The 27,675-nt window shown below is 37.6% G+C and overlaps 1 protein-coding gene across 1 annotated transcript; it reads right to left on the minus strand.

Annotated features, from left to right (window-relative positions):
* Window positions 1-7,468: 7,468 nt before the first annotated feature.
* il23r (interleukin 23 receptor) lies at window positions 7,469-23,120 on the minus strand. Its single transcript, XM_066665890.1, has 12 exons — window positions 23,031-23,120; window positions 21,995-22,267; window positions 20,558-20,700; window positions 20,080-20,242; window positions 19,284-19,363; window positions 17,461-17,665; window positions 16,345-16,536; window positions 15,463-15,558; window positions 10,325-10,432; window positions 9,571-9,658; window positions 9,264-9,354; window positions 7,469-8,613 (listed from the first exon to the last, which is right to left on the minus strand). Exons 1-12 carry the CDS (start codon window positions 23,092-23,094, stop codon window positions 8,011-8,013), a joined length of 2,106 nt encoding a protein of 701 aa, XP_066521987.1. The 5' UTR covers window positions 23,095-23,120; the 3' UTR covers window positions 7,469-8,010.
* Between the last annotated feature and the right edge of the window lie 4,555 nt (window positions 23,121-27,675).

Here is a 27,675-nt window from a genome sequence, read left to right on the forward strand (position 1 = left end):
AAAAATAATTTTCAAAAACTTTTAATTGTGTAGTATAATTAATAACAAACCAGTTTTTGAAGCTAATGTGTTGGAAGGAAGATAAATGGTCAAGCATAAGGTTCTGAGCAACTTTGAAAAGGGGTAAACTGATGGCTACACAACATGAATGAAAGCATAATACAGCAAGAATGTACAGTACTGATGTACAGTGGTTTGTACCTGCACAAAGTTGTCCAAGGACAGTTAGTGAACTGACAACCAAGTCAGACTCCTAAATCTCACTAAATAATGTAGGGAGCAAAGAGAAGAATGGAAGCCTGTTTCCAACTACACATAATACAAAAAAGGAAGCAATTATTTTTTCATTAATATGCAATTTGCTCTCTCAATATTTTAAGATACTAAATCAAAATATATTGTGATACTCTCTCATTATTTTGAGATAATATATCAATAATCAAAATAATGAGATACTGTCTCAAAATAATGAGATAGTATCTCAATATATCGACTTAGTATCTCAAAACAATGTGTTAGTATCTCAGTATATTGACTTAGTATCTTTGAAAAATGCAATAGTATCTCAAAATGTTGAGATAGCAACTTGCATATTAATGAAAAAATAATGGGTGCCTTTTTAAAAATGATTTTATGTGGTGGAAACGGGCTTTCATAGCGAAGGACTACTGTGATACATTGTTGAAAAATGTAATACTGGGTTTGAAATAAATGTGTCAGAAGATACAATACATTCCAGCTTTCTGCTATTAAGTCTGATTTGTCAAAATACCACAATCCACATAAATATGTAAATCCCCTCCCTGGGTCACTACCCCTCCCTGGAACACCACCTTAACGTGGTGGAGGGTTTTGCGTGCCTGCGTGAGCCAAGGAGCTATGTTGTCCAGGGCAATAGCCCCTGGTAGGGTCTCCCAAGGCAAATTGGTCCTAGATGATGGGACAGACAAAGAGTGATCCATAAGATCCTGATGAAAAATACAACATGGACACAGCTTCCCTTGCCCAGAGTATGGTTACTGGGGCCCCACCCTGGAACCAGGCCTGGGGGAGGGATTCTTGGCGAGTGCCTAGTGGTTGGACTTTTACTCATGGGCTCAGCCCAAAAGAGCAACATGGGTCCACTCTCTCATGGGCTCACCATCAGTGCGATGTGGATCAGGTGGCAGCCGAAGGCAGGGACCCTGGCGTTTTGATACTCGGTTAGTGAAACTGGCTCTTGGAACATGGAATGTGACCTCTCTGGTGAAAAGGAGCCTGAACTGGTGCGCGAGGTTGAGAGGTACCTGTTAGATATAGTTGGACTCACCTCGACACACTAAGGGCTCTGGAACCAATCTCCTTGAGAGGGGCTGTAGGCTCTTTCACTCTGAAGTTGCCCGGGGTGAGAGGTGTAAGGCAGGATTGGGTTTACTCATAGCCCCCGGGCTTAGCGCCTGTAAGTTGGGGTTTACCCCAGTGGATGAGAGGGTAATTTCCCTGCGCCTTTGTGTTGTGGAAAGGGTACTGACTGTTGTTTGTGCTTATCTACCAAGCAGCAGTTCAGAGTACATAGCCTTCTTGGGGACCCTAGAGGGGGTGCTGGAGAGTACTCATTCTGAGGACTCCATTGTTCTGCTGGGGGACTTCAATGCTCACGTGGGCAATGACAGTGAGACCTGGAGGGGCGTGATTTGGAGGAACGGCCCCCCTGATCTGAATCTGAGTGGTGTTCAGTTATTGGATTTCTGTGCCTGTCACAGTTTATCCATAATGAAAACCATGTTTGAGCATAAAGGTGTCCATAAGTACACCTGGCATCAGGATATCCTTGGCCACATTTTGATGATGGAGTTTATAGCCGTATCATCGAACCTGCGGCCATAGGTGAAGAGAGGTGTTGAGCTGTCAACTGATCACTGCCTAGTGGTGAGTTGGATCAGATGGTGGGGAGAATGCCGGACAGACCTGGCAGACCCAAACATGTGTTGAGGGTTTGCTGGGAACATGTGAGATACCTGTCAGAAAGTTCCAAATCAAGCAGAGCTTCGACTTCAACTTCATCCTGGGGAGGCCGGTGACATTGAGTCCAAATGGGCGATGATCCGGACCTCTATTGTCAAGGTGGCTGAACGGAGCTGTGGCCGCAAGGTTGTCGGTGCCTGTCATAGTGGCAATCTCTGCACTCGGTGGTGGACACCACGGGTGAGGAAAGCTGTCAAGCTGAAAAAAGAGTCCTATCAAGTCCCTCAAGGGACTCTGGGTAATGAAGAGCCAAGCAGATTTCAGCTTCAGCTGTCGCTTAGGCAAAAACCCAAAATGACTTTTGGTCAGCTCCGAGAAGATTCTGACAAACCGTCAGGCAACTCAGGAGGGGAAAGCAGCTTTCCACCAACACTGTATATGGTGGGGGTGTGGAGTTTTTTATCTCAACTGATGACATCATTATGCGGTGGAATATTTTGAGGACCTTCTTAATCCCACCAGCATGTCTTCTATAGAGGAAGCAGAGCTTGGGGACCCTGCGGAGGGCTCGTCCATCACCCGGGCTGAGGTGGCCAAGGTAGTTAGAAAACTTCTTGGCGGTAAAGCCCCGGGGGTGGATGAGATCTCCCCCGAGTTCCTCAAGGCTCTGGATGTTGTGGGGCTGTCCTGGCTGACATGTCTACTACAACACTGCGTGGGCATCGGGGGCAGTGCCTCTGAACTGGCAGACAGGGGTGGTGGTTCCCCTTTTGAAGAAGGGGGACCGGAGGGTGTGTTCCAACTGTAGGAGGATCACACTCCTCATCCTCCCCGGTAAAGTCTATGCAGGGGTACTGGAGAAGAAAGTCAGACTGATAGTTGAACATCAGATTCAGGAGGAGTCTGGTCATGGAACACAGGACCAGCTCTTTACCCTCGCTAGGATCCTGGAGGGTACATGGGAGTTTGCTCAACCAGTCTACATGTTTTGTGTTTTGTGGATCTGGAAAAGGCATTTGACCATGTCCTTCTAGATATACTATGGGGGGGGGGGGGTGTGTGCTCTGTGAGTATAGGGTACTGGGCTCTTTGCTACGAGCCATCGAGTCCCTGTTTAAACAGAGCAGGAGACTGGCAGTAAGTCAGAGTAGTTTCCAGCTGGAGTTAGAGTAGTCACCGATTCTGTTCATAATCTTTATGGACAGAAATTCTCGGCATAGCCAAGTGGCGGAATGTGTTCGGTTCAGTGGTCTCAGGATCCCATGTCTGCTTTTTGCGGATGATGTGGTCTTGTTGGCTTGGACCTCCAACTCTTGCTGGACCAGTTTGCAGCCGAGTGTGAAGTGACAGGGATGAGAATCAGCTTGTCCAAATCGGAGTCCATGGTACTCAGCCGGAAAAGGGTGAAGTGCTCTCTCCAGGTTGGAAGTGAACTCCTGCCTCCAGTGGAGGAGTTCAAGAATCTTGGGGTCTTGTTCACGAGTGATGGAAAAATGGAGCAGGAGATTGACAGGCAGATTGGTGCAGCGTCTGCAGTAATGCGGGCTCTGTACTGGTCCGTTGTGGTAAAGAGAGAGCTGAGCAGAAAAGCAAAGCTCTCGATTTACTGTTCAATCTACGTCCCAACCCTCACCTATGGTCATGAATTTGGGTAGTGACCGAAAGAATGACATTGCGGCTAAAATTAGTTTTCTCTGCAGGGTCTCTAGATTCTCCCTTAGAGATTAAGAGCTCGGACATCCAGGAGAGACTCGGAGTGGAGCCGCTGCTTCTCCACATCGAGAGGAGCCAGTTGAGGTGGTTTGGGCATCTGGTCCGGATGCCTCCTGGACACCTTTCTGGTGAGGTGTTCCGGGCATGTCCAACGGACAGGAGACCCGGGGAAGACCGAGAACACGCTGGAGAGACTACGTGTCTTGATTGGCTTGGGAACGCCTTGATATCCCCCCTGAAGAGCTGGAAGAAGTGGCTAAGGAGAGGGAGGTCTGGGTTTCTTTACTTGGACTGCTTCCCCCCGTGACCCAGACCAGGATAAGCAGTGGATAATGGATGGAAGGGTTGGTAAATTCCAGGTCTAAAAATGAATTTGCTAATTCACACAAAGAGTGTTTTTTTTTTTCAAAAGTCCCCCTTAATGAATTCATATATATGAATAACACTATATATATATATATATATATATATATATATATATATATATATATATGTATATATATATATATGAAAAAAATATAACATTAATTTTTGGATACACTTCCACAACCATGCTTTGTGAAGATTAGGCTTGGATAGATCCTTGTTCTTCAAATGAAACAGGATGCCCACTTGACTTTGTGGTCCCTGTCAAATTATCAGCTAATCCTCAAGGCTCACATATTTTACAACTCAAGGATGGGTGTTATTGGATACTTTTCTCAATCAGTTAAGGACCAAGTCTTTTTTATTCTCATTTGTTCTATTTGGTTCTCCTTATTTCATTTTCACAGTCTTTCAAGTACCATTGTAATCAAAATATGAATTGATGTTTTTTCTATTTTCTTTTTGTCACATAAAATGTAACTTTTCATTGTGTATTTTATATAATTGTTTCAGATTACTTTTAATTATAATATTAATCTTAAACATGTCAAATGTTCACTTTTTCTAGAATATATACTGATGCTTATCATTATGGTTCATTCTCACACTTCTCAACATTGTGTGAAAACCTCTATGATAGGTTGGATCACTATTGCAGCGTTGATTTTTCCTGATGGTGATGTTTCAGCTTTGGCCTGACTGGTATCAAATATAATTTTTTTAAGATAGGAAACCGAGAAGTATATTTTTACAGTTCAGAATTAAGAAAATCTTAAAATGTAAACTGTAAAAATATAAAAAAATATATAAGAAATTCAGATTTAAACATATGAGTATGTATGCTCCATAAACTCAGAGTTTTGGACACCATGTGATCTTACTTTGTTTTATTTGGAAATTTCAAGTAATTACATGCAAATGTATCAGTAAAATATTTTTCTTATTGTAATAGCTCAGTAGGGTCAACTGATTCATAATTTATCCTGCTTGTAGCCAAGTGTTGTTATAAGAGCACCTTTACTTAATTCTGTCAAAAGAAAATAAACATTTTGTAAAAATGCAATTTGTCCCAAGGTTCCACACACACTGTCCATTTGGTGAGTGTTGTGTTGGTGTGGATCAGACACAGCATTGCTGAAGTTTGTAAAGTGTCCCTTCATAGAAGTGCAACACACACTAACACACCACCAACAACTCAGTGTCACTGCAGTGCTGAGAATCATCCACTACATAAATCATACCTGCTTGTAGGGGTCCTGACCCTTAAAGAAGAGGGTGAAAGTGGACTAACAGTGTGCACAGCATGTACTCCAGTCTGTAATTGTAGTACAGATTTGATGATTTTTATGATGAAGACAGCTGAGTATCAGATTTCATATGATATGTCAAATATTTAAAAGCATTTTAGAGGAACTGCTCATTAACCTCTAAACTATTCAAAGCTGTTGGGGTATGCAAGACTCTTCTAGATCCAACACTCTTCTATGCAACACTGTCTGGCATTGGTAAGAGTTATCATCCTTATTTCCAATTTTTTGTGCTTCTCCCCAAATGTTTTTATCTAAATCTGTGTGGGTAAGAAAAATCTATCCATCAATGACATCTATAGATACTGTTGTTCCATCCACAGTCAAGCAGCTCTTCAGAGGTCCATCAATTCCTTGACTTGGAAAAAAACCTCATCATTAAATGCAGGTGAGAAGACCAGCCAGGGATCTTCCTCGTTTTCATGGGTCAGGACCATTAAAAAAACAGCATGAAAGGGGACTAACAAAATGCACAGCATGAGCTCCAGTCTGTAATTGTAGTATTAAAAAATGTTGATGTATTATCATTGGATCTCAGAGAATGAACAATGAGTGTTGAAAGAGATGGTTGTAATGCTATGGTGGTCTCAATAACTAGTGAGCTGACTAGAAAAGCACCATTTAGTATGCTAAGTACTCCTGCTGGCTCAGATTCATTTACTCATTAGCTGTCTGTAACAGTGGTGGGTACAGAGCCTACCTGGAATTACTGGGCGCAATCATTTCAACTTGTGATATAATTGTAACCAACCTCTTGTTGAACATATTTACCTATAATCAGTTATATAATACAGGGTGGTGGGAATTATTGCTGGACTTAAAACTGAATTTTATTTTTGCTTGTTTAAAGATGTCTACCTTCAAAGCTGCCCAGGTAGGCAATGGGGGGTTAAGTATTTTTCTTTGGTGATTCAACATTTAAAACCTGGGATAATCTACAGTACTTATTACTTAGGTTAAAGCATTCTGAGTTGAATATTGTGCACTGTAACAGAAAGGTACAGCTTCTCAAATGCTTTAGGATAGTGTGAGAACTTTCTCAGGAAGTCATAAAAACAGCCTTGTGGGCCATGTGGTTCTGCAAAGTGTGAAAGTGACTAAAACTGGCAAGTACTGACAAGTTTCTAGTCTGCAAGAAAAATGTACTTATACTCTTACAAAGATTCTATTTCACAATAGGTTTTGATTAGTAGAAGTTGCTTTGTTTCTGGCAGTGACCTGTTACAACATGTAACAGACATATATTGTGATTGTGAGGTATCAGACTGAACTTGTGAATATTAGGATTAGAATTTTGATTTGGATATAACTAGCCCATTATATTTGTGTTAATATAATTTCATAATATATGAAGTTACAATAGTTTGGGGTTATGGTTATGATATAACTCACTTCCTTTTTTGAATTCCTATAAGTGTTCTTCCATGTATTAGACTTTCAGTATCATTATGCCGTGTTAAAAAATTAAACCTGAGAATTTTAACCATATATACGCCTATTTAGGATTACATTATGATGAAAAGTCATGATGTTCACAAAAAACTGCTGATTTGTGTCTAATAGTGAATTTAAAAAATCCCAAAAAAAACAAACAATTGGACTATTTTTTACCAGTTTTTGCAGTTAACTGTCACATATGAATATTCCTATATGAAAGCTAACAATGCTGTGCACTCAGCTGAAATCACAAGACTGGCAACTCACCAAAATTCAGCACTCAAACCTACAAAACTTAAAACTTTTTAACATCTATGTAGGATTGTTCATATTTCAACTGGTAAACAATTGACAACATAGAACACGTTGGCAAGAGACAAAAAAAGTATCAGATTGGAAATTTTTGTGTTTGGCAATTAATTCTTTTCTGTCATTGATTTAATCCATCAAGTTAGACCTTGAATTATGGAATGATGCAGACAAAGAGTTATGATACAACATAGCATCATTTGTTTTTTATGGATATGTTTTTTATGGATATGTTTTGCCAACGAGCCAGTAGAAGAACAACATCTAGCAGTCCATCAGCTTGTGATGTTCCTTATAGGTGGATTTTGGTACTAATTGGTAAGAGCATTGACCTGCTACTGACAAAAGACAGTTTTGATTTTTAAGTTTTGAAGGTTTTAATTTGGATTTGAAGATATTCAAGTGCTCTAGCAATAACTTGTGATAATATTTTTCCATTAGAACAATTTTAATGCATTATTTTAGGCTTTTAGAGATACACAAAGTAGTAGGCAGGAGACAAACAAATATTTTCAAGGTTTTCTAAAAGTCTTTATATACTTCAGTATCCTGCAAATATGATCAAGGAAGCTGACGAGAAGGTTATGAATATTTCTAATAAAAGTAAGTGAGGAAGGTAATCATATATAACTCGTCTACTCTGAGATATTGTATGCATATGCTCAATGTGTTTATATATCTAAATGTAACTGTAAGACCCTGTCATTATAAAACCCCAGAGAAATTAATGCTAAAGGTAAAGTTTCACTGTGGCACTGCCGCTATCAGTGATCTGGATACCATTAAAGACTAGTAAGAACTAGCCGTAAGAGGTCTGCATAGGTTATGAAGTAGAAGTTTTCTTTTTCCTACACACAAGTACATATTTTACTTTTTTATGATGGAGATAGTTGAGTATCAGATTTGATATGATATGTCAAATATTTAAAGCATTTTAGAGGAACTGCTCAGTAACCTCTAAACCATGCAAAGCTGTTGGGGTATGCAACACTCTTCTAGATCCCTGTGGTGAGTGGGACCTGACATTAAATGAAGGCTCTCTTAAGCACTTTATGAAGTTATTGGGCAACACTGTCTGGCGTTGGTAAGAGTTATCATCCTCGTTTCCAATTTCTTGTGCTTCTCCCCAAATGTTTTTATCTAAATCTGTGTGGGTAAGAAAAATCAATCCATCAATGAAATCCATAGATACTGGTGTTCCATCCACAGTCAAGCAGCTCTTCAGAGGTCCATCAATTCCTTGACTTGGAAAAAAAACCTCATCATTAAAGGCAGGTGAGAAGACCAGCCAGGGATCTTCCTCATTTTCTGCTGCTTCAGAGAAAGCCTCGGTTCTTTGAGAAACAATGGAAATTTGAGGTTTGTAAGGACATGTCGTCCAGTCTTGCACAGCCACTCCTTGCTTTGTGGAGTCTTCTGTATGAGCAATGGGGTATGAGTCATTCACTTCTGTGGATGTGTTAAAGTCCTCAACTGGAGACAAAGGTGGATCACTGTCCACTGGCTGCCAGCAAATATCAGACCCACACTTGTCATCCTGAAAAAAAGAATATAATAGACTAAGCACAGAGCAGAAATGCAAGCTGAATATTAGCTTTTCTCAAATAACTGAAAATGAGGTAATAAAACAGCTAAAATTAAAGGTTTTACTGAAGTTAAAATTCTTTTGTTCCTCATTTATTTGTGGTACACTCATTCTAATACACTTCTAAAAGCATGTTAAATTGACCAATGACATTTTAGCAGCAGTTCAAAAAGAAGCTGACTTAAAATATCTCAGGTGCATGTTCTTGCTTTCCACTCTCAAAAATAAAGGTGCTACAAAATATTCTTTTAGCGATCCCATAGAAGAACTACTTTTGGTTCCATAAAGAAACATTTTTGTTTAAGAAATATGTGTATGTGAATAACCTTTTAAAAGTTTAAAAATCCAACACTTGGTTCTAAGGTTCTTTACCCATTTATACATATGAGCAAAAATGGTTCTTTATGGGACTAAAAGTGGCTCTACTAAGACATCACTCAAAGAGTCTTTTGTAGGACTTTATTTTTAAGAGTGGCATGCTGCCAGCTTGGATGCATCATTTGATTGAAGGAGTACAAACTAACCGGTGGATTTGACAATGAAAAAACTGGTGAGAAACAGTTATAAAAGGTATGGATGTAGTATGTAGTACAAGCTGGTACCTGCAGAAGTTTGATAGCATTGCTGTTCCCAAGTTGAGGTAAATTTTCAAAAAACCATGAGGGTCCCACTGATAGGCAGGTTTTCCTTATTCTACAAAAATAATGACATTTGATATGTTATTGCAGATTAATTACAAAGACATTGTAAGGAGTAATGAACATAGCCTAAGTAAACATTCAGAAAAGAAATTTAACTGGTAGAATTTAACTGCTTATGTCAAACTCAAGTGTAGTTTGAAGAGAGAGGTTTGAAATAAAATTTGTGGTAAATGCTCAGTAAAAGTGTAAGCTGACTGAATCTCATCACCTTTGTCGTGCACATTTCATGTACAACAAATTCATGATGATGATTATAGGAACAGCAATCATCAGGCAGATCCCAATTATCACACCTTCTGGAAAACAATCACACATAATGACATTGATGTGAAGAACTTAACAGAGCACTTGGATGTGAGTGAATTATCGGCCAGTTCTATGAGGTGCTTGACATCTATCATCATTAAGATACATGTCAGCATGTATTACTACTATCTGTGCCATTACATAAGCCTGTGTAGTTTTGTGAAAATAAAGCCCCTCTATTTTTAGCTATACAGATTAAATCAAAATCTCTAAAGCAGAAAATCAACATTTCACTAAATGCTCACAGTTATGGGTTTTAGCTTTAGCAACTTAGGAAAATGGCAATATTTCACTGAAAATATTCATGAAAATGTATCATTTTCTTATGATGCAGTAACATATTCCCATTCATTTGTTTTAAATTTCACCTGAATAATAAGAAACACTTAAATGGTCAGAAAGGACTTTCTCTGGGTATGCGCTGATCTCATAATTTTTAACTCTTGCCTTGTATGTCCTCTATGACACTAATGGGGAGCTTCTCTCTCACACAGATTAAAGCCTTTTAATTTGATTAATCATCACAGGGTACAACAAGATAAAGTTAGCATCACTAATCCGTTCTGTGCACTGCAGATAAAACTCACTGTAAAGAAGAGTGTTGACAGATGCTAGGTGCCCATATACCCCACTCCAGTAAGCTAGGACAATCTTACCTTCTGGCCACTGAGTGGCACGAACTGGTGCAGGAACAGCTGAATGAATGATCAGATTCTTCGTACTATATTGTTTGTCTACACCGGGTCTGGAGTTTGTTGAAGTCTCTATAAAGAAAACTGAAATGTAAGTTTGGTATTTAAAATTTCCATAAAAAATCCTTAATTGTAGTGAATCAGTTATTTCAGAGCAGTTGTGCTTCAGAACATTTAGATGAAACTGATTCTGATAACCTGAAATAAGGACTTCTAAATCAAACATATGACGTATCAATTTAGGTGAGCAATTAAATTATCGACATTATAGAGGAGCCCTGTAATCAGAATAATTGTGATCATATATTTAAATGCAGTAATTTGCAAATGTCAAACCACCAGACTTGGTAAACCACCGAAGATAAACCATCAGATATACAGAACTTAAAGTTTTCATAACTGAGGGGGGTTGGGGAAATCAAGCCCACTCTTGTTTCAGAGCTAAAAAAACATGCATTTTACCTAGCACTGTGATAAGATAATTGACACTTGGAGTCTAAAACATGTGAAGCTTTCAAGGGGCTGTTTCTGAGAAATGACAAACCAAACAAAAGCTGCTGGTGTTTTCACAACAATGGATTCCCAATCACAGGCCCATACATCAACAATGTTAAATATGTTTGGGATAATTTTGCAAAGCAGACAATGCAACCAATCTTTAAGACAGAACCTTGGAGTTATGGAAAAATATCCCTGCAGATATCCTTAAAAGCTGAAATAATAGATAATGGCAGTAATAATAACAACAAGCCTAGATTTGCCAAACTGCCATTAGCCATATACCCATTGTCACAGGGGTGATTCTGGTGATTCAAAAACAGGAAAGCCCAGAATACGTTCCCTCGTCATTGGAAGGTCTGGAGAAGCTTTGGTGCTACATATCAATGTCTTTGTTTACATGTGGTTTTTATTATGTTTTTGTGTTTTACAGAAAATATGGAGGGTAGGACTAATAAACATTTTGTTGATTTTAAGAATTACAATTACTTATTTATTGAATGAAACTGGTTACAGTAAAACTCATGAAGTTTAATGTGGCTGTGCACAGCTATATGGAGATTTATAAACACTCTAACACCACAAAATGTCTCCCCACCACAAAAACACATACTCATGTGAAATAAGACTCTCTGTGAGATATATATTGTGTGTTAATGTTGGCGAGTTCCAAGCCATCCTGCTGAGACTGAACTAACCAATGCTGAGCTGAGGCTCTGGTCAATGCACATGGTATCACACCAAACACAGCCCCAGAAACACACAAACGGAGTGTTATTCAGCCACGGTTCTTTGGTACCAGCTGGGAATGATTTTTTCTGGTTCGTGAACCAGTTTATGCGGGTGGAAACACACCAAACGGTCCCAAATTTAGTCCATGAACTGGAATGTGAAATATTGCTGAACTAACAAAAGATGTTGTAGTAGCACCACCTTAAGTCCTGTCTGTGAAATATGTCTGAACTAACAGTTCCCACTGGAGAATGGGTGTTTCACCATTAGGAGTCAGTCAGTCAGTCAGTAAACAAAAATGCCTCTTCAAGGCTGGCCCGGTAGGCGGTCCGGAAATAATGATAATAACATCCATCCATCCATTATCTGTAACCGCTTATCCAATTTAGGGTCGCGGGGGGTCCAGAGCCTACCTGGAATCATCGGGCGCAAGGCGGGAATACACCCTGGAGGGGACATGATAATAACAAGTGTAATTAATTAATTGTTGGTTTTATCCAAATTAGGCTCATGGTAGGTCTAGATCCTCCCCCAGAATCTCTGCGCGCAAGGCGGGAAAACATCTTGGACAGGGAACCAGTCCATCAAATTGCATCACACACTCCCACCTATGGGGAATTTTGAATAGCCAATCCACCTACGAATGTGTGTTTTTGGACTGTGTGAGGAAAAGGACGCACCTGGAAAAAATCCATGCACACATGGAGAAAATACATCAAACTCCTTACAGACATTGACCCAAGGCAGGGCTTGAACCCACAAGTGTGTAACTGTACCAAAAGCAACACTAACTTTCATTTATATAGTGCATTTCTCACTCCCAGTGTCACTTTACAATTTGACAAAGAACACCAAAACACAAAGCAATATACATATAGAGCACAGATAACAGTGGTGACGGAAGAAATCCAGCCAGTGAGCAGCGCTGAACAATGGAACTATCACACAGCAATGAAGAGGGGTTCCTTCGGTCGACATTAGCAGCAGCTAGCAGCAGTCCCCCTAAAAAGACTGTAATTATTTAATAAAGGCTGAGTAAACATGCTCAAATCCAAAAATTCTATATTAATTTGTAGAAGCTTATTTTTCGGTTAAATATATTTCTTTTGGTGATAGTTAATTAAGATATATTTAACTCCAATTAGGGCGGCATGGTGGTGCAGCAGGTAGTGTCGCAGTCACACAGCTCCAGGGACCTGGAGGTTATGGGTTCGATTCCCGCTCTGGGTGACTGTCTATGAGGAGCTGGTGTGTTGTCCGCGTGGGTTTCCTCCGGGTGCTCTGGTTTCCTCCCACAGTCCAAAAACACACATTGGTAGGTGGATTGGCAACTCAAAAGTGTGTGTGTGTGTGTGTGTTGCCCTGTGAAAGACTGGCGCTCCCTCCAGGGTGTATTCCCGCTTTGCGCCCAATGATTCCAGGTAGGCTCTGGACCCACCGCGACCCTGAATTGGATAAGCGGTTACAGACAATGAATTAATTAATTCTAATTTATTCTGGAATAATTTATGGTCCACACAGCAGGATATTTTCACAAAATGACAGGTGTTTTTTCCCCATCTTTAAAAAAAAAAAGTATGATATATTTCTGTATCTCTCATAAATGTTACTTTTACTGTTTGCATGCAGAGTGCTAGGCTGTTTAGAAATGGACTCTCCATGTATATACACAGGAACTGAAAACGTGGTATATTTATAGTCTTTTATGGGTGGCCTGATGTAGTAGCTCTACACACAGTATACCCAGGGGACCCAGAGGCCAAGAGGCTGGACTAAGAAACTGATATAGTCATAAAGGCATAACATTCAATACAGCTGAGCATGGAAACCATTAGATTGTTAGAATATATATTTTAATGGAGCTTGATCTTATATAAGAGACCACTTATAATCAAGATTTTCCGCATATTTCTAAAAAAAAAGTAGTCTGAACTAGTCTGAATAGCTGTTTGCTTTAAGAAGTACATTTGTACAGAGCTACACATCTTCCGTTGTTGCCCCTACTTCCTGTTGCATGTCAAACCACATGTAAAAAAATAGCACCTTAATGACTTAGTCATGTCTAGTACATTGAAACATCAAACATCAGTGAGGTGATAGTACTTTTAAACAAAATGTGTCCAACATAAAATATAGCAAAACCCTTCTATGTATTTCCTTCATACAAAGCATAAATTCTCCAGACTTTTTTTATAGGCCATAAGCAAAACCTTTTTTTTTCGGGCCACGACCATAGTACGAATATGCACTACAGTTGCATATTATTCTCAAATTATACTGTACCATGTGCCTTTACCGCAAATTGTCTTTGCTATGTTTTGGCACATGTGAGGTGAAACTCATCAATGAAGAGTCTTCAGTTTCAGCCTAAATAAGCACTAGGGTCTTTCCCATTGGGTGTGGGGTGAACTTTTTCCATTATACATTTAAGAATATTCTTCTTTTTAATAATATCCTGACAGTCATGCTCATCTAAATTAGATCCTTCTTACTATGCTTTCATTTCAACAGCAGAGATTATTCAATTTGTATTAAAACTGCTTGCAGTGTTTTATACAGCACAAGCGTGTTCATTTTATGCTGAGTACAACAAAGCCACCAACACACACTAATTACAAACTGAAGTAAAGTTTTGGGAGTGTTTTTGGGAGTCTCTAAAATGGCTGTTTTCTCATTTCGTATGTTAAGACTATGTTACTGCTCAGTGCTGCCTTCAGGCGGGTAATTCACAGGTGCAGGTTACTGGAAGTGGATGTGAATTTTTTCAGTAGATGGTGGAAAAACCAGCTGTCATACTGTGGGTTTGTTTCTGTTGAATTTCAAATAAAAGGCTGGTAATCACTTTCCATTATTCACGTGTGGCCAAGGCCTTCCTATAGTTTTCAATAGAGGAACAAGTTTTGGCCATTTTGGGCTTTGCACATTAAAACATACACAGAGCAGATACAAATAAATGTTTATACTGGTGTTTGTATAAACCATAAAACACATCACACTTCCTCCCCCTCCCACCCACACCCCATTTCCCCCTCCCCCCTCCCACTCTATCCTCCCACACATTGTTTCTGCATGTGCACTTGCACACAAAAGCATTTAACCCCATACTGACACATACAGTGTGGCTTATGATTCAAAAGTATATACAGTGTGTGATGCCCTATCCAGAATGTGTTCCTGCCTTCCACTCTGTGATTCTGGGTGTGCTCTGGACCCACCACAACCCTGAATTGGATAAGCAGTTACAAACAACGTACGAATGTCCATTTTGAATTTTAAAGCCATCAACTATTTTTTAAAAGTTGAGACAAGGGCACATTTACCACTATTTTGCATCCCTTCTTTTAACAAATTCTATAAATGTTTGGGAACTGTGGGAACAAAAGTTTAGAAATTGTAACATTTTCAGGTTTTTGCTTAATATTTGATTTCACCTGCTCAACTTGTTATACTCCAAATATTTCTAATGGGTCTGAATGAGTTTTGCACCTCCCTTTTACTACAGGACAATGCTGTTATAATCCTTGCAGAATGTGGTTGGCTTTGTTTTACAAGACTGCAATTTGTAAATGTGGACGCAGTGACAAAATGTATTCATACACTCAGTGTTTTCACAGTGTGTCAGAGCCCATGAAATGATTTTCTGTTTTTAATTTAGTGACATCTGAGAGCCTAAAAACCACAGCCAGTCAATAGTGGTCCTATAAAAAATGAATTTAGAACATCAAATTCAAATATGGCATCAAATTCAAAATGGGCGTCTATTTTTCAAAAAACAACAAAATTCCTCAGTATTTTAAATGTGGTCTTTTAAATGTCCTCACTTCAGAGTAAAACTTTAAGCATAAGACAGTGTAAGAAAACTGTAAACATACTTTGGTCTTTTAAATAGATTGGTCCTGAAGCAGGATGTGATATTCCTTTGATGCTCTCAACATAGAGTGAGAAATTCCCTGTACAAGGTGGTGTACCTGAAATAAAAAAAGTTAACAAATATATATTTAGGCCCAGTCCCATGATTAGCCATTAAAAATCATACAATGTATATTATGATTATATTATAATTATATTACATTATAATCACATAATGTTTATCATTATGTAACCTGAATTCAGCTTCCTATTCTGCAGATCTTTCTTTGCAACCTCCATTTCCACCTTAAAGGTTGCATAGCGTCAGGCTGTAGAATGTAACTGCTTCACCATTTAAGGTGAAACTACTGAAACCTCTGATCAATAATTTACAAGGTATTTATCATACTCCATACTTCAAGTGTTTCTCTGAAAAAAATCTACATTTTATGGGCCATATAATTCTATTACTAGGCACTATCCCTCCATCTCAAAAAATAATTGATAAACCATGCTCCTAGGCAAAACGAAGTTGTAGGGTTAAGTGGTATGGCACATTTTTACAGTATTCTAAAGAATACCCATTAATAATATACTACTGTTATCATATCCTCTTCAGTATAATATACTGTATAGTAACCAAAATAACATGATACAGATTTTCATTTGCTAACCCTCAAAACTCATGTACACCTCTCATGGATCTTCTTTTTTTATTATTATTCTGAGCCCATATTGTGTTTCCCTATTTCTTTTCATTTAAACCTATACATTTAAATGAGAATAAATCAACTGAATACATTAGTAAACCTTTAAGAACATTTAAGAAATTCATTGTGAAGTTCTGTCAGTTTTTTACACTTCTCTTGAAGTACATGTGTTGGCTTTGGAGAAGTGCCTCTTACCATCAATGATGGCAGAATTCTGATCTTTTGCAATTCTCTTCCACTGAACTTGTAATGAGCTGCACTGCCACTCAATTATAAAACCTAGTGTTTGCTCTGGAGGAATGGTGTATGAGTGATGAGACCAGTTCCAGGCCAGTTGTATCCGGTGTTCTGCTGTTTGGCTTGAGTACACTCTTGGAGCTGGATATTCTGCAGTATTCACAGAAATTAATAATTTGGTTATACATTTTAAAACAAATCTGATACATATATTTTACAACTGTTTTCCCAAAATCAAGGTACTCAAAATGCAATGAGGGACATATCTCAATGACAGTTAAGTATTTTTTTTCTGAGAATGTAGAACAGCAATTAGAAAGTATAAGAAAAGGACGCATTTATCGTTTTGTGAAATAGGAAATTAATCTACTAACATTTTACCTCTATTTATAGATACAAATTATTTAATACACTAAATATACATCGCTACAAACTGTTTTGTTTCCTGGAACTTTATTCACAGAGTATACGTATGACATCTGCTGGTAAAGAAGATGCTGCACTGTGATGAGGGATATTTACAAGGTATGACCCATAAGCACATTTACATAGGAGTCTAGCAGTTTGATTTACTCATGCAAAAGTCTAAAATTTGACTCTACAAATATAATAATAATAATAATAATAATTTTAAAAACTCCCAATAATGCCTATATAAGCACAACATTTTTAATTAATTAATATATTCATTAATTATTACAAAACACTTGTACTTCTATACTAGCCATAACTTGTTTTAAATAAGAAAATCTTATTTATCTCATATTTTGCTTTTACTAAAACATTAGAATTATTTGTAGCACATTTCCTCACTCATTTATTTCACAATTTTCTTCTAAATGATTATATTTATTATGATTATAACTATGTTGCGATAATAAACATTCTTGCCCAGAACAGATATGGTTATGGAACAATGACTGTAATAAGAAATGATATACAAATGCACATTTGCTCTACAAAAACAACAGCATCTCATGAAATTGAACAGAAAACATTTCCAACCTAGCAACATTCGCTACGGAAGAACACAGAGCATAAAACAGTGCTGTATTCTGTAAAGGCAGCTCTCACCTGTAGAGATGAGCCTCACAGGGGCTGGCGGAGAGTTCCCTGCTGATGTGACAGCACTTATATTCACATTCGTCACCTCAAGAGGCAGCTGCAGTGTGTACTGAGAGGCAGCAGCCGAGCAGTTCAGTGTGTGTGTGGTGCCTTTCTCTTCATAAACTAACTCATAACCCAGCAAATCGCCTTTAAAATCTTCTGATGTAAAAGCCTGAGGACAAACAAACAAACAAACAAACAAATAAATAAAAGAAACCGAAACCATCTCTAGAGATTCACCTAGGGATGTAGGTTTGCTCTCACTTCAGGAGTATGAAGCGCTGTCAAACCTGCCTGGAACATAACAGTTATTGTTGATGATTAGTGCTATGTATTCTCCTTGTGTTTGTGTAGGGTCTCTTCGGGTGCTCCGGTTTCTTCCTACAGTCCAAACACACATGTTGATAGGTGGATTGTCTGTGCAAAAGTCTCCACGGGTGTGATGGTGTGGGAGTGACTATGTGAGTGTTTGATATCCTGTGATGGACCTGCGCCCCCTGCAGGGTGTGCTCCTGCCTTGCGCCCAGTGATTCCGGATGTTTAAAGGATGATTAATTGCAAAGATGAAACAAACTTATTAAATATTTAATCCAAATAGTCATATAACCGTTTAAATGAGACCAAAGCCTAATGTATATATATATATATATATATATAGCATCATTATAAATGTGCATTGACAGATTAATGTATTTTTAAAAAATCCATATTGTTCAAAGGTCTATTTTCTTTTATTTTTACAAGATTTAAAAGTGACGTCTTTGTATGGAATCACGATTTTAATAATAAGACAATAATAATAATAATAAGAAGAAGAAGAAGCCATTTCATACAAAGGATTTTATTCATGTCTTTGTTCTGTCTTGAAGGTGTTTTTTGTTTATCCAGAAGAGGGCGCAGTTGCTCTTCTGGTCTTGATTGTACGGCTCTAATTTTACTCATATTTATCTACTCAATTGACTACGAACCTGTAAATGTTATAATTATATATTACATAATGTTTTGTTTTAAAGGTTTCAGAATCTATCTTATGGTGTATGTCCAAACATATTCTGAGTCAATTAGATACTTTACAGAGAGATTTCTGTGACTAAGTTCACCAACCCCAGTGTGAGTGGGCTAATCATTTTTGAAGCCCTGCTACACATTTGAATGTTAAGCAGAGGAACTGTGGTCTCTGTGGTGATGGTACTTCATTGAATATCTCAAGAATGTGCTGAATTGGAGTTTGTGATCCAGAGCTAATCGTTTAACATAATTATCTGACCTTACTGTTATTATTTTGTCTAAATGCAAACCAATCCTCATACCAATTTTCAGTGAATAGGCTTCCTAAAAGAGTAGATGTTGTTACTGCAGAAAAAGGGGAGGGAGGGTGTGGCAGAATGCATGTGTATAATATAGTCAGAATTATTATTTTGCTACAGTATGAATATCCCTTGTGCAACTGCTGTTAGAAAGACTTGTCCTAAGGGTTATCTGCTTAATGCTTAACTAGCATTGCGTGAGAGAGATAGTGAGAGAGAGAGAGAGAGAGAGAGAGAGAGAGAGAGAGAGAGAGAGAGAGCGAAAGAGAGAGAGAGAGCGAAAGAGAGATAGACAGAGAGCGAGAGCTATTATCAGTCCATCAGTACATTAGTAGATCGTGTGGATATATCCTCCAGTTAGGAGAAAAGAGGAGGGACTTACATGAAAATCTAAGCATACTAAGAGAGAAAGAGAACACACATTTAAGATTAAATGAAAGTATAATTTCCACTGTACATGAACTCTGCATGTCTTGTACTAACCTTCCACAACACTGTTACGTTCTGTGTGTCACTCCTTTGGATTCTGACAACTCTCCACACATCAAGCTGTTTAAATGGTGCTAAGGATGACAAATAAATAGAAATAAGAAGGTGGCATATGAACCTAATTCACAATTAAAATGGAATGACTCCATTCCTTTCCTGTTTATAAATTTGATTAGCTGAGCACATATTTTATTAGTATGAATTTCTTGAAATACATACATGCAACAGCAAATCAGTTTTAAAATTTTAATGCACCTTTATGGAATTGTGAAGTCACCTGATGTTGAATAATAAGACTGACCTATTATTGCAACAGGCAACTGTTGCACAAATTTGAACGTGCTGTCTAGCAAGATTCAGGGGCACCATACACCTGAAGAGCCCCTTTTTCCAGACGGTCAAAATCCATACAACACCACAACTTACTACACACCAAGAACAAACACACAAACAATGACATTAACTCGCTAAATTACCCTTTAAACAACAGAATGTGCAACCGCTGAGCAAGCTGGGAGCTCACTATCTCCTCTCAAACAGAGCACTGCCGATATTAGTTTCATTTTGTTATTTGTTGAATCTTTGGCTGTTTCTTGCCAATAAAATTAGCTGTCTGCTTGATAATGAACATGTTTATTATTAGTGATGATTAATAATGCATTGTTCTTTTAATCCTACTTCATCTCCTTCTCATGAAAAGCCTTATGTGTAACATCACCAGGCATATAAGCCTCTTCTTGTTGACTGAATTATCACTAAGGCCAAACATAATCTCAGTGGCTCATTTCACCTTGTCCAGGGCTGCTTAGACTGACCATTCGACTCCACAAGCTGCAGTTGTACAACAGTATGGATGTGCAGACTCTTATCTCAAACTGATATAACGTGAGTGGTTCCAAATCTTCCATCATCAGTAATCTTCCTCTTTGAAGCTGAGTCACATTCCCTTCCATCTAAAAACATACAATAAAATAAGTTAGGTTTTACCAACAACACACTTATTACTTACTTTGTGCCGAACACCTAGTAATAATGTGAAATATCCCTGTGGGGTCATTGTATGTGCCAAGGGTATAATTTGGTATCATAAGTTGAGTAACTCACAGAAGTTGTGATCCCCGGAACCTTAATACATGCTACCATCTGGATTTCAACAACTCAGTTTCCATCACTCAATTGGTTATAGTTATTTCTCCTGCCATTTATAGCAAACATTGAATAAACCACCATGAATATCTGAAAAGTCATTAAGTGAGTCTAATACATACCCATCCTGGAGAACCAAATGTTCTCCTGAACCTCAGGCTTGGGTTCAGAAGTTCCACATTGTCTGAGCTTTCCCAGAAAATGGTTGCAGATAAAGAGCCTTTGGAAAAAACAATCTCCTTTATATGTGGAGTATCCGGAATAACTAGTTGAAAAAGAAATAGACATCTTAGCACCAGTAGTGGTTTTCTAAAACAGGGTTTCCTAAAACTTGTTTTGAAATACAGTAATCCCACACATTTGAGTTGGCTAATTAATGAGATGGTTTGTTGTGTCACATGTATTTGAGCAGGAAAGTCCCAAAGTAAGCAGGGCAAAGTAGTTCAGAACCACTGGTGTGAGTCCACTTTGAGGGACTCTTTTAGATATCACAAAGTGTCCGAACAGAATTCAGCTACAGGTACCTAATTGCAAAATGCAACTGGTTTACACAGCAGGAGAAAAGATTAGATGCATTAAAGTCATTCTAATCTCAAAAAGTCACATTAGTCACAATGTAAATTTTAGAAAATTATATTAACTGAAAGTTAAAGAAAACAGGATATGTGCTGGCCATATAGCTGACTAACTTTAGAAATTATTGCAATAACACCTCATGAAACCTGGTATTCAAATATATAAATATGTAATAAGTAATAAATAAGTAATATAAAGGTATTTGCAGATTATCATGTATAAATGTTTACATAGTAAACACTTACATGTAAAGAAAGGCTTGCTTTAAAGAGTTTATCTCATGCTGAAAATTTACATTCCTGCAGAGTTTAGATGCAACCAGTGTAACTGATAACTTGGATCAGCTGTACTGGGTAAGGGCTGGAGCTAAACTGTGCATCAAAGGTGTACTGTGTACTGAAATAAACTATAGAATCATACACATTCAAACTTTTCCACAGAACAGAAAAAACCCTATACCATTAAATTGGTATAGAACCTTTAAACCATGAGAAGATTCTTTACAAAATAAAACAATTTCACCAGGAATATCTTGGATACATGGAATAAGTCACTCTTCTATGGCATTGATCAAAGTGCCCTTTTTTGGAGGATGCTTAAAAATTAAAGGCCAGATTCCTAGACTTAGATTAAGCGTAATATTAAACTTAGACTTCCCAATGGAAACACCATGGAAGCATTGTACTCTCATAATTATAAGCCTTCCTGTAGTCAAATTGAAAGTTTACTTTTGCATAGACAAGAATTTGGTAATATGTAATTATGATATTTTACTTAGAATTAGATTCACCATTGGCAAAGCATGACCTGATAAACTGTTTGTTCTTCGGTCACACGTGTAATTTACATAAATGTTAGTTTAAAGTGCTATCAATTAACATATTTTTTAGGGAATAAAAATGTGCTCTTTTACAATTTTGCTTTAAACCTGGGTTCATACAGTCAAAGTGGTATAGAGAAGCAAATCAAAAATGAATACATACAGTCAGCTACAATGTCCCGCCCACACACAAGTTGACGAATCTGTTCATGCTCCACCCAGCAGTAAAGCCTGAACTCCGGCTTTTTGACCATGAGCTGTGTTGTCACATTGGAACAGCTGATTTTTTGCAAAATTGTCTGATCACTGAGCTCTATGGAAAAGAGTCTGTTACACTGCACTGTGTTGGACTGGCAGTGGACAGTCAGGTTGGAACCCATAGGGATGATATCTTTATCTAGTGTCAAATTCCCAGAACACTTCACACTGTAGCAGTCTAAAGAGAAACAGCACCAATCAATTCAAAACCATGGAACATTGTACAATAAAATAGGTACCAAGTCAGAGCCACTAATATTTATTTAATTTTCAGTAAAAACAGCTACAGACAATTACATAGAAGCATCAACCACAAATAACATTTTCAGTAAGTGGGTCTACACTTTAATAAAGCCTCCTGATTTCAGATATAACACAGATATTAGAATATTTCATCAATCCATGTTTCATATTTTATCAAATAGTGGCATATACTAACATATATATCTGGCATATATATTCAGCCATATGTGATAGAATTTTATATATTTTTTTGTGACATAAGGCTAAACAATATGTTCAAATATTCAGATATTTACCCACGCGTAATACATGTATAAAATAAATTAATTATAGCTAATGTGTGGGTTTTTTTTACAATTACATGTACAAATATGTATTAATCCACAAATCAAAAATGTATGTATAATCCATATTTTATGTCTATGTGTTAAATATAGAATACACTATCCTTTATGATATCTGTGCATATATGAACAATTTCCCTATGGCTTCTGGTGGTGTACCAGGTCTTGATTGTTTCTTCTCAGAAATATTTTCTGAATAATGTACTTAATGGCTTTTGACTAAAATTAAATAAAGGACATTTGATATGTCTTTTGCAAACGTTTCCAAAGATAGTTACCTACTCAAAAAAATGGTTGTTCAACAAAAAATTAGAAAAAGAGCAATGTAAAAGATCATCATAACGTCTTACTCACCACCTACTGTGTAGAACAGCAGTAAAAGCAAGACAAGTCGCACAACTTCTCGAAGGAAATCCATGTCATGGTTTTCTTGCTTGGACTCTCTTTGAGAAATGACATTGTGTAGCGCATGAAGAGTTGTATATCTCTTCTGTCTCTTGCTATTCTCAAAAATGTTTAATCTCTTACCGAGAGGTCATCACCACAGTGGCTTACCATAGTTCTGCTTTTCTTCCTCCTGATAACACAATTATCTCACACTTTGTTCTTTTCAAGCGACCGGTGAGTGCTCTCAAAATTTGCTTGAATCTCAGATTGTTGCTGTTGATAAAGCAAGAGAAAAAAAGAGAACAAATTTTAACCACACCTTAAGCAATCCCATCATAGTTTGGCTCAATTTCTCTCGAACCATTTCGTACAGACACCTGATCTTATTTTGTTCAGAAGCAGAATGGTTTTTTTTCTCATGGTTTATTCTCTTTTTAAGGGGCTATGACCTAGATTTTGTGGCTTAGGTTGGAACTTCAAGACTGTCTCAGCACGTGGGTGCCCTAATTTATCAGCCTCCTTTTTTTAGTCATCGCACTTTTGTTTAACATCAGGTTGCATGAAATGCTGGAAGTACTGTAAAAGTGAGCTGTTAGAAACTTACAGATCCTTTTAATTCATTGCTAGACACTGCTTAACTTATGGAGCATTGCTAAATGTTTTGTGAAATTCTAAACTTCTCAAAAATAAGTCAAAATAGACTGAATTTGCTTCTGTTTCCATAGTCAGTCATGGTGAATAATGTTATCTTTATGTATATGTCCAAAAATATTTACTACCTACAAGTCTACTCAGTCCTATGTTGTGCTCTATTGCACATCACACTATTTTATGCCACCCAGACCCTGCTCATATGTAACACATTCAATCATCTCTTTTCGCTAATTTCATCTAAATCTCTTTTGTCTACTTGTACCCCAGTATTTTCTTTAATAGTGTAAATGTCAGTGTGCTGAGCGTGCATTCACCCAGACAAATTATTGGTATGTGTAAAAAAGCTGGGTAAACAAAGTAATACAGATGTTTGATTCTTAACTTACCACTCACCACATTTTCCCATCTTCCTATACAGTTGTCATAAAGTCAATCAGGTCAATTATCATAATCAGTTTGATTAAAAACTTACTGATATTTACATTCAACCTGATTAAACAACAAAACAAGCAAATTTTCTGAGTGAAAGCACAACCCAGTTACATAAGCCCAGCTTATGGCAACACTTGAGAGTGGGAGTAATCCAATAAGAAATGCCAGAATTGACAGAATTACTGTCCCATGTCTTCTGCAAGTGCAAGCAAGCTGTCCCAGGCCCAGTCTACTTCACATTTCTGAGCTTTTATTTTCCATCCTCACTTCAAACATGTACAGGGGAAGCCCCATTAGACAAGTTTGTTTAGTATTTTGTCAAGGCATTTGATATAGAAGGCCTTAGGGATCTGTTACATTTTATTAATAGACTTATCCAGATATCCTTCACTGAAACAGTGGCAACAGTACTTAACTGTTGTTTGGCGTGTCTGTTAAACAGTGCAGTGTGTGGCACCTATTTGGTTCCTGTGAAACTCACAGCTCTGAAACCTCAGGAAAGTGGTAACCACAGTTATTTATAAAATGAAAGAAATAAAAATGTGAAGCAACCACAAAAATTTTACAGATGTAAACACCTGAGCTTGAGCAAGTCTTTCTGTGGGTCAACTATACACTTGTATAAACTATACAAGTGTATTGTCATTAGCTGATAAAATGATCAATGATACATGGATTAGTATAGAAATATTATTATTTTTTGTTTGTCCATGTAGCTAATACCTTGCGTTTGTATATGTGCTGCTTCATCTTAACTTATCTTTGTTTGATCTTGGCTAAATTAGAAACATTCCGAAACGTTCTTCTCTGAAGAACCCTGAAGACAACTTATATTTGAGTATCTCAAATTATCTCTCGTCTAAGCTTCATAAAGCAGTCTAAGGCTAGAGTAGTGATAAGGTAATATGACCAATACATTGGGTAATTTCCAGGGGAAATGTGCTTTTTGTTTTACTCACACATTTTTGTTCAAAGGCTTTATGCCTAATTATTACTCATTCTGAAGGCACGACATGCCTTCAGTGGGGGTTTTGATCATTGTTTGTCTAACATCCACTTTCTATCAACACAGTTTTAACTGACATTTTTCCTCATGGCCAAATTTTAACACAACCTTTCAGTGAATTAACAAATATGTTTTCTTTTTCACTCCACCAGTGCTTGATATTTAGAGTAACATTTGACTGGTATTTGTGGTCCTGAAATCTGCTGTTTGCTTAAAATTGTTTGTTGAGATTTTGTTTAGGTCTTTAACCTACAGATGCAAGGCAACTGGCATTAATTTAAAAAAAAAGAGCAAACATGGCTTAAAATCTTGTTAAAATCAAATAAATTAACATCAATTACAATTTAAATGGCCATTAGATCCTACTAAGACTGAATAATGTTTGCCTAAGTAAAGTTCAATGATCCATTCATTGTCTGTCGCCACTTATCCAGTTAATGGATGTGGTGGGTCGGGTGCCAACCTACTGAGAGAGATTAGTCTCAAAATACTTTACAAATGCTTAAATGTTAATCCACAAATTAAACACAAGTCACAAATATGTTTCATGATTTGGAGATTCGGTTATTCCTTTTTTTGGAGAAATATGGAGATAAAGGCAACCCTCCACTCCACTCTAAAACAGCCTAACACTCTACAGCAACCTACTTACAAAGAAGCATGGCAAAACTACAGTTCATTTTGTCAGCTTTGCACCTGGAAGCGCTGGTTTATTTGTGTGCACTGTGCGCTTAGTGGCACTGCGTAACGCACGAGTTAGCGAACGACTCCGCGAGCGGAGCCATGCTGGGAGCCAAAGTGCGGCTTTAATTTTACAGCGGGAGCTGCGAGCTGATTTTCTGAACAATGGGGCTGGCCCCAAATATTCAGGTATTCAGATATTTGTTCATTGGATATGTATTCGGTTTCTAATTTTGAGATTTGGATATTTTTGGATAAATGTGACGTTCAATAAAAGCCACTCCACCCGTATTCAGGCTCCAGCAGTAAAAACAGTGCTCTCCCCACTCCACATGTATTCAGGCTCATTAACATAAGTCTTTGTGCAAATGAAACCTAAAATTCAGTCATATACAACAGTCTAAACATGCTAAAATAACACACTTACACATCAGTTCATTTTGTCAGCTTTGTGTCTGAAATTAGAGCACCTCCACTCAAACTGGTTGAATTGTATATACTCTGTGCCCTTAGTTTGCGACCTAGTTAGTATATTAGGGAGCGTAGTGAGTGAGGCCACGCTTTGAGCCACAACGCAGCCTGGAGAGAGGGACATTACAGCAGGGATCGTAAGCGGATTTTGTTAATGACAACAATATACACCTAGCCTATTCGAAAATTCACAGAATATCCCGGCCAAAGCTCAGAAGTCCAAAAAATGTTATTCGGAACAGCCATAATTTTTAAACTGTGAGAGGAATCCGGAACACCAGGAGGAATCCCACCAAACTCCTCACAGACCTGGAGCGGGGCTTGAACCCACAACCCCAAGAACCTGCATTCACTGTGCTGCCCCGTAACTGATGCAGGATTAAAACGTTTGGCAGAATTTATACTAAAGTAGAAGTCTAAGTTGGAAAGTTTGTAACCCTCAATATTATATAACTACAATAAAACTGTTAAGTAAATTTCTTTAAAATGTTCATTAGATTTGATTTTTATTGTATAACAGCCTTTTTATTCTACCACTTAGACTAATACCATACAAGTATAATAAGAAATCAAACATGCAATTCAAAAGGGAGTGGTTTTAGGATAATAATATTATCTTCATCTTTTCAAAGCCCACAGTCAAATTTCAAATATACCTTTCTGCCTGCTACAGATTTTAAATTTAATTTGACTTCAGGTCCTACAGATCAAAGTAGTTCAGTTATAAATTATTTACAAATAAAAATATTCACCCAGTTTTTGTTATTTAAAATATATCCTGCATTACAGAACTCTAAAAAAGACATCAGATGTCACTATAGTTTAGTAAATGGGGACGTAACATATTTAATTCAATGATGCCACTATGCACTGGGTTAAACACATGATTACAGCAGAATCATAATGGGTTATGTGGTCTGCTGACCTCGATTTTCTTGACGGAAAAACAAAATCAGCTTATGCTTTGAACTCAGTGTACGAAACATTATTCACATCTTCAAAAGCTCCAGGTAAACACATTGTGGGATCCTTTATATGACCCTGTTCTTCACTCTATGCCCTATGATTTTTCTGCTGCAGCACACAAATAGTTTTACTGATTATTGACCATGTTTCCATCAGCAAAACATCCAACCAAGATGAAGGTGATTTAAAAATCTGCAACATTACCACCCAGTACCTGCTTCAGTGATTCAGATATTAATTCAATTTCAATTGATGTTGTAGCTTGTGTGGCTCCCTCCTCCTGCCACCCTCTACCCCTACACATTTCCTTGAAATGTGCATTTTGATAACATTGTCAAAGGGTGACCAAAAAGGGGTCAGATCTGAGAGCAGATTTGGGACAAATACTACCTCATGTCTCCA

This window comes from Hoplias malabaricus, chromosome 3, assembly GCF_029633855.1.
Source record: "Hoplias malabaricus isolate fHopMal1 chromosome 3, fHopMal1.hap1, whole genome shotgun sequence".
Classification (NCBI taxonomy): domain Eukaryota; kingdom Metazoa; phylum Chordata; class Actinopteri; order Characiformes; family Erythrinidae; genus Hoplias; species Hoplias malabaricus.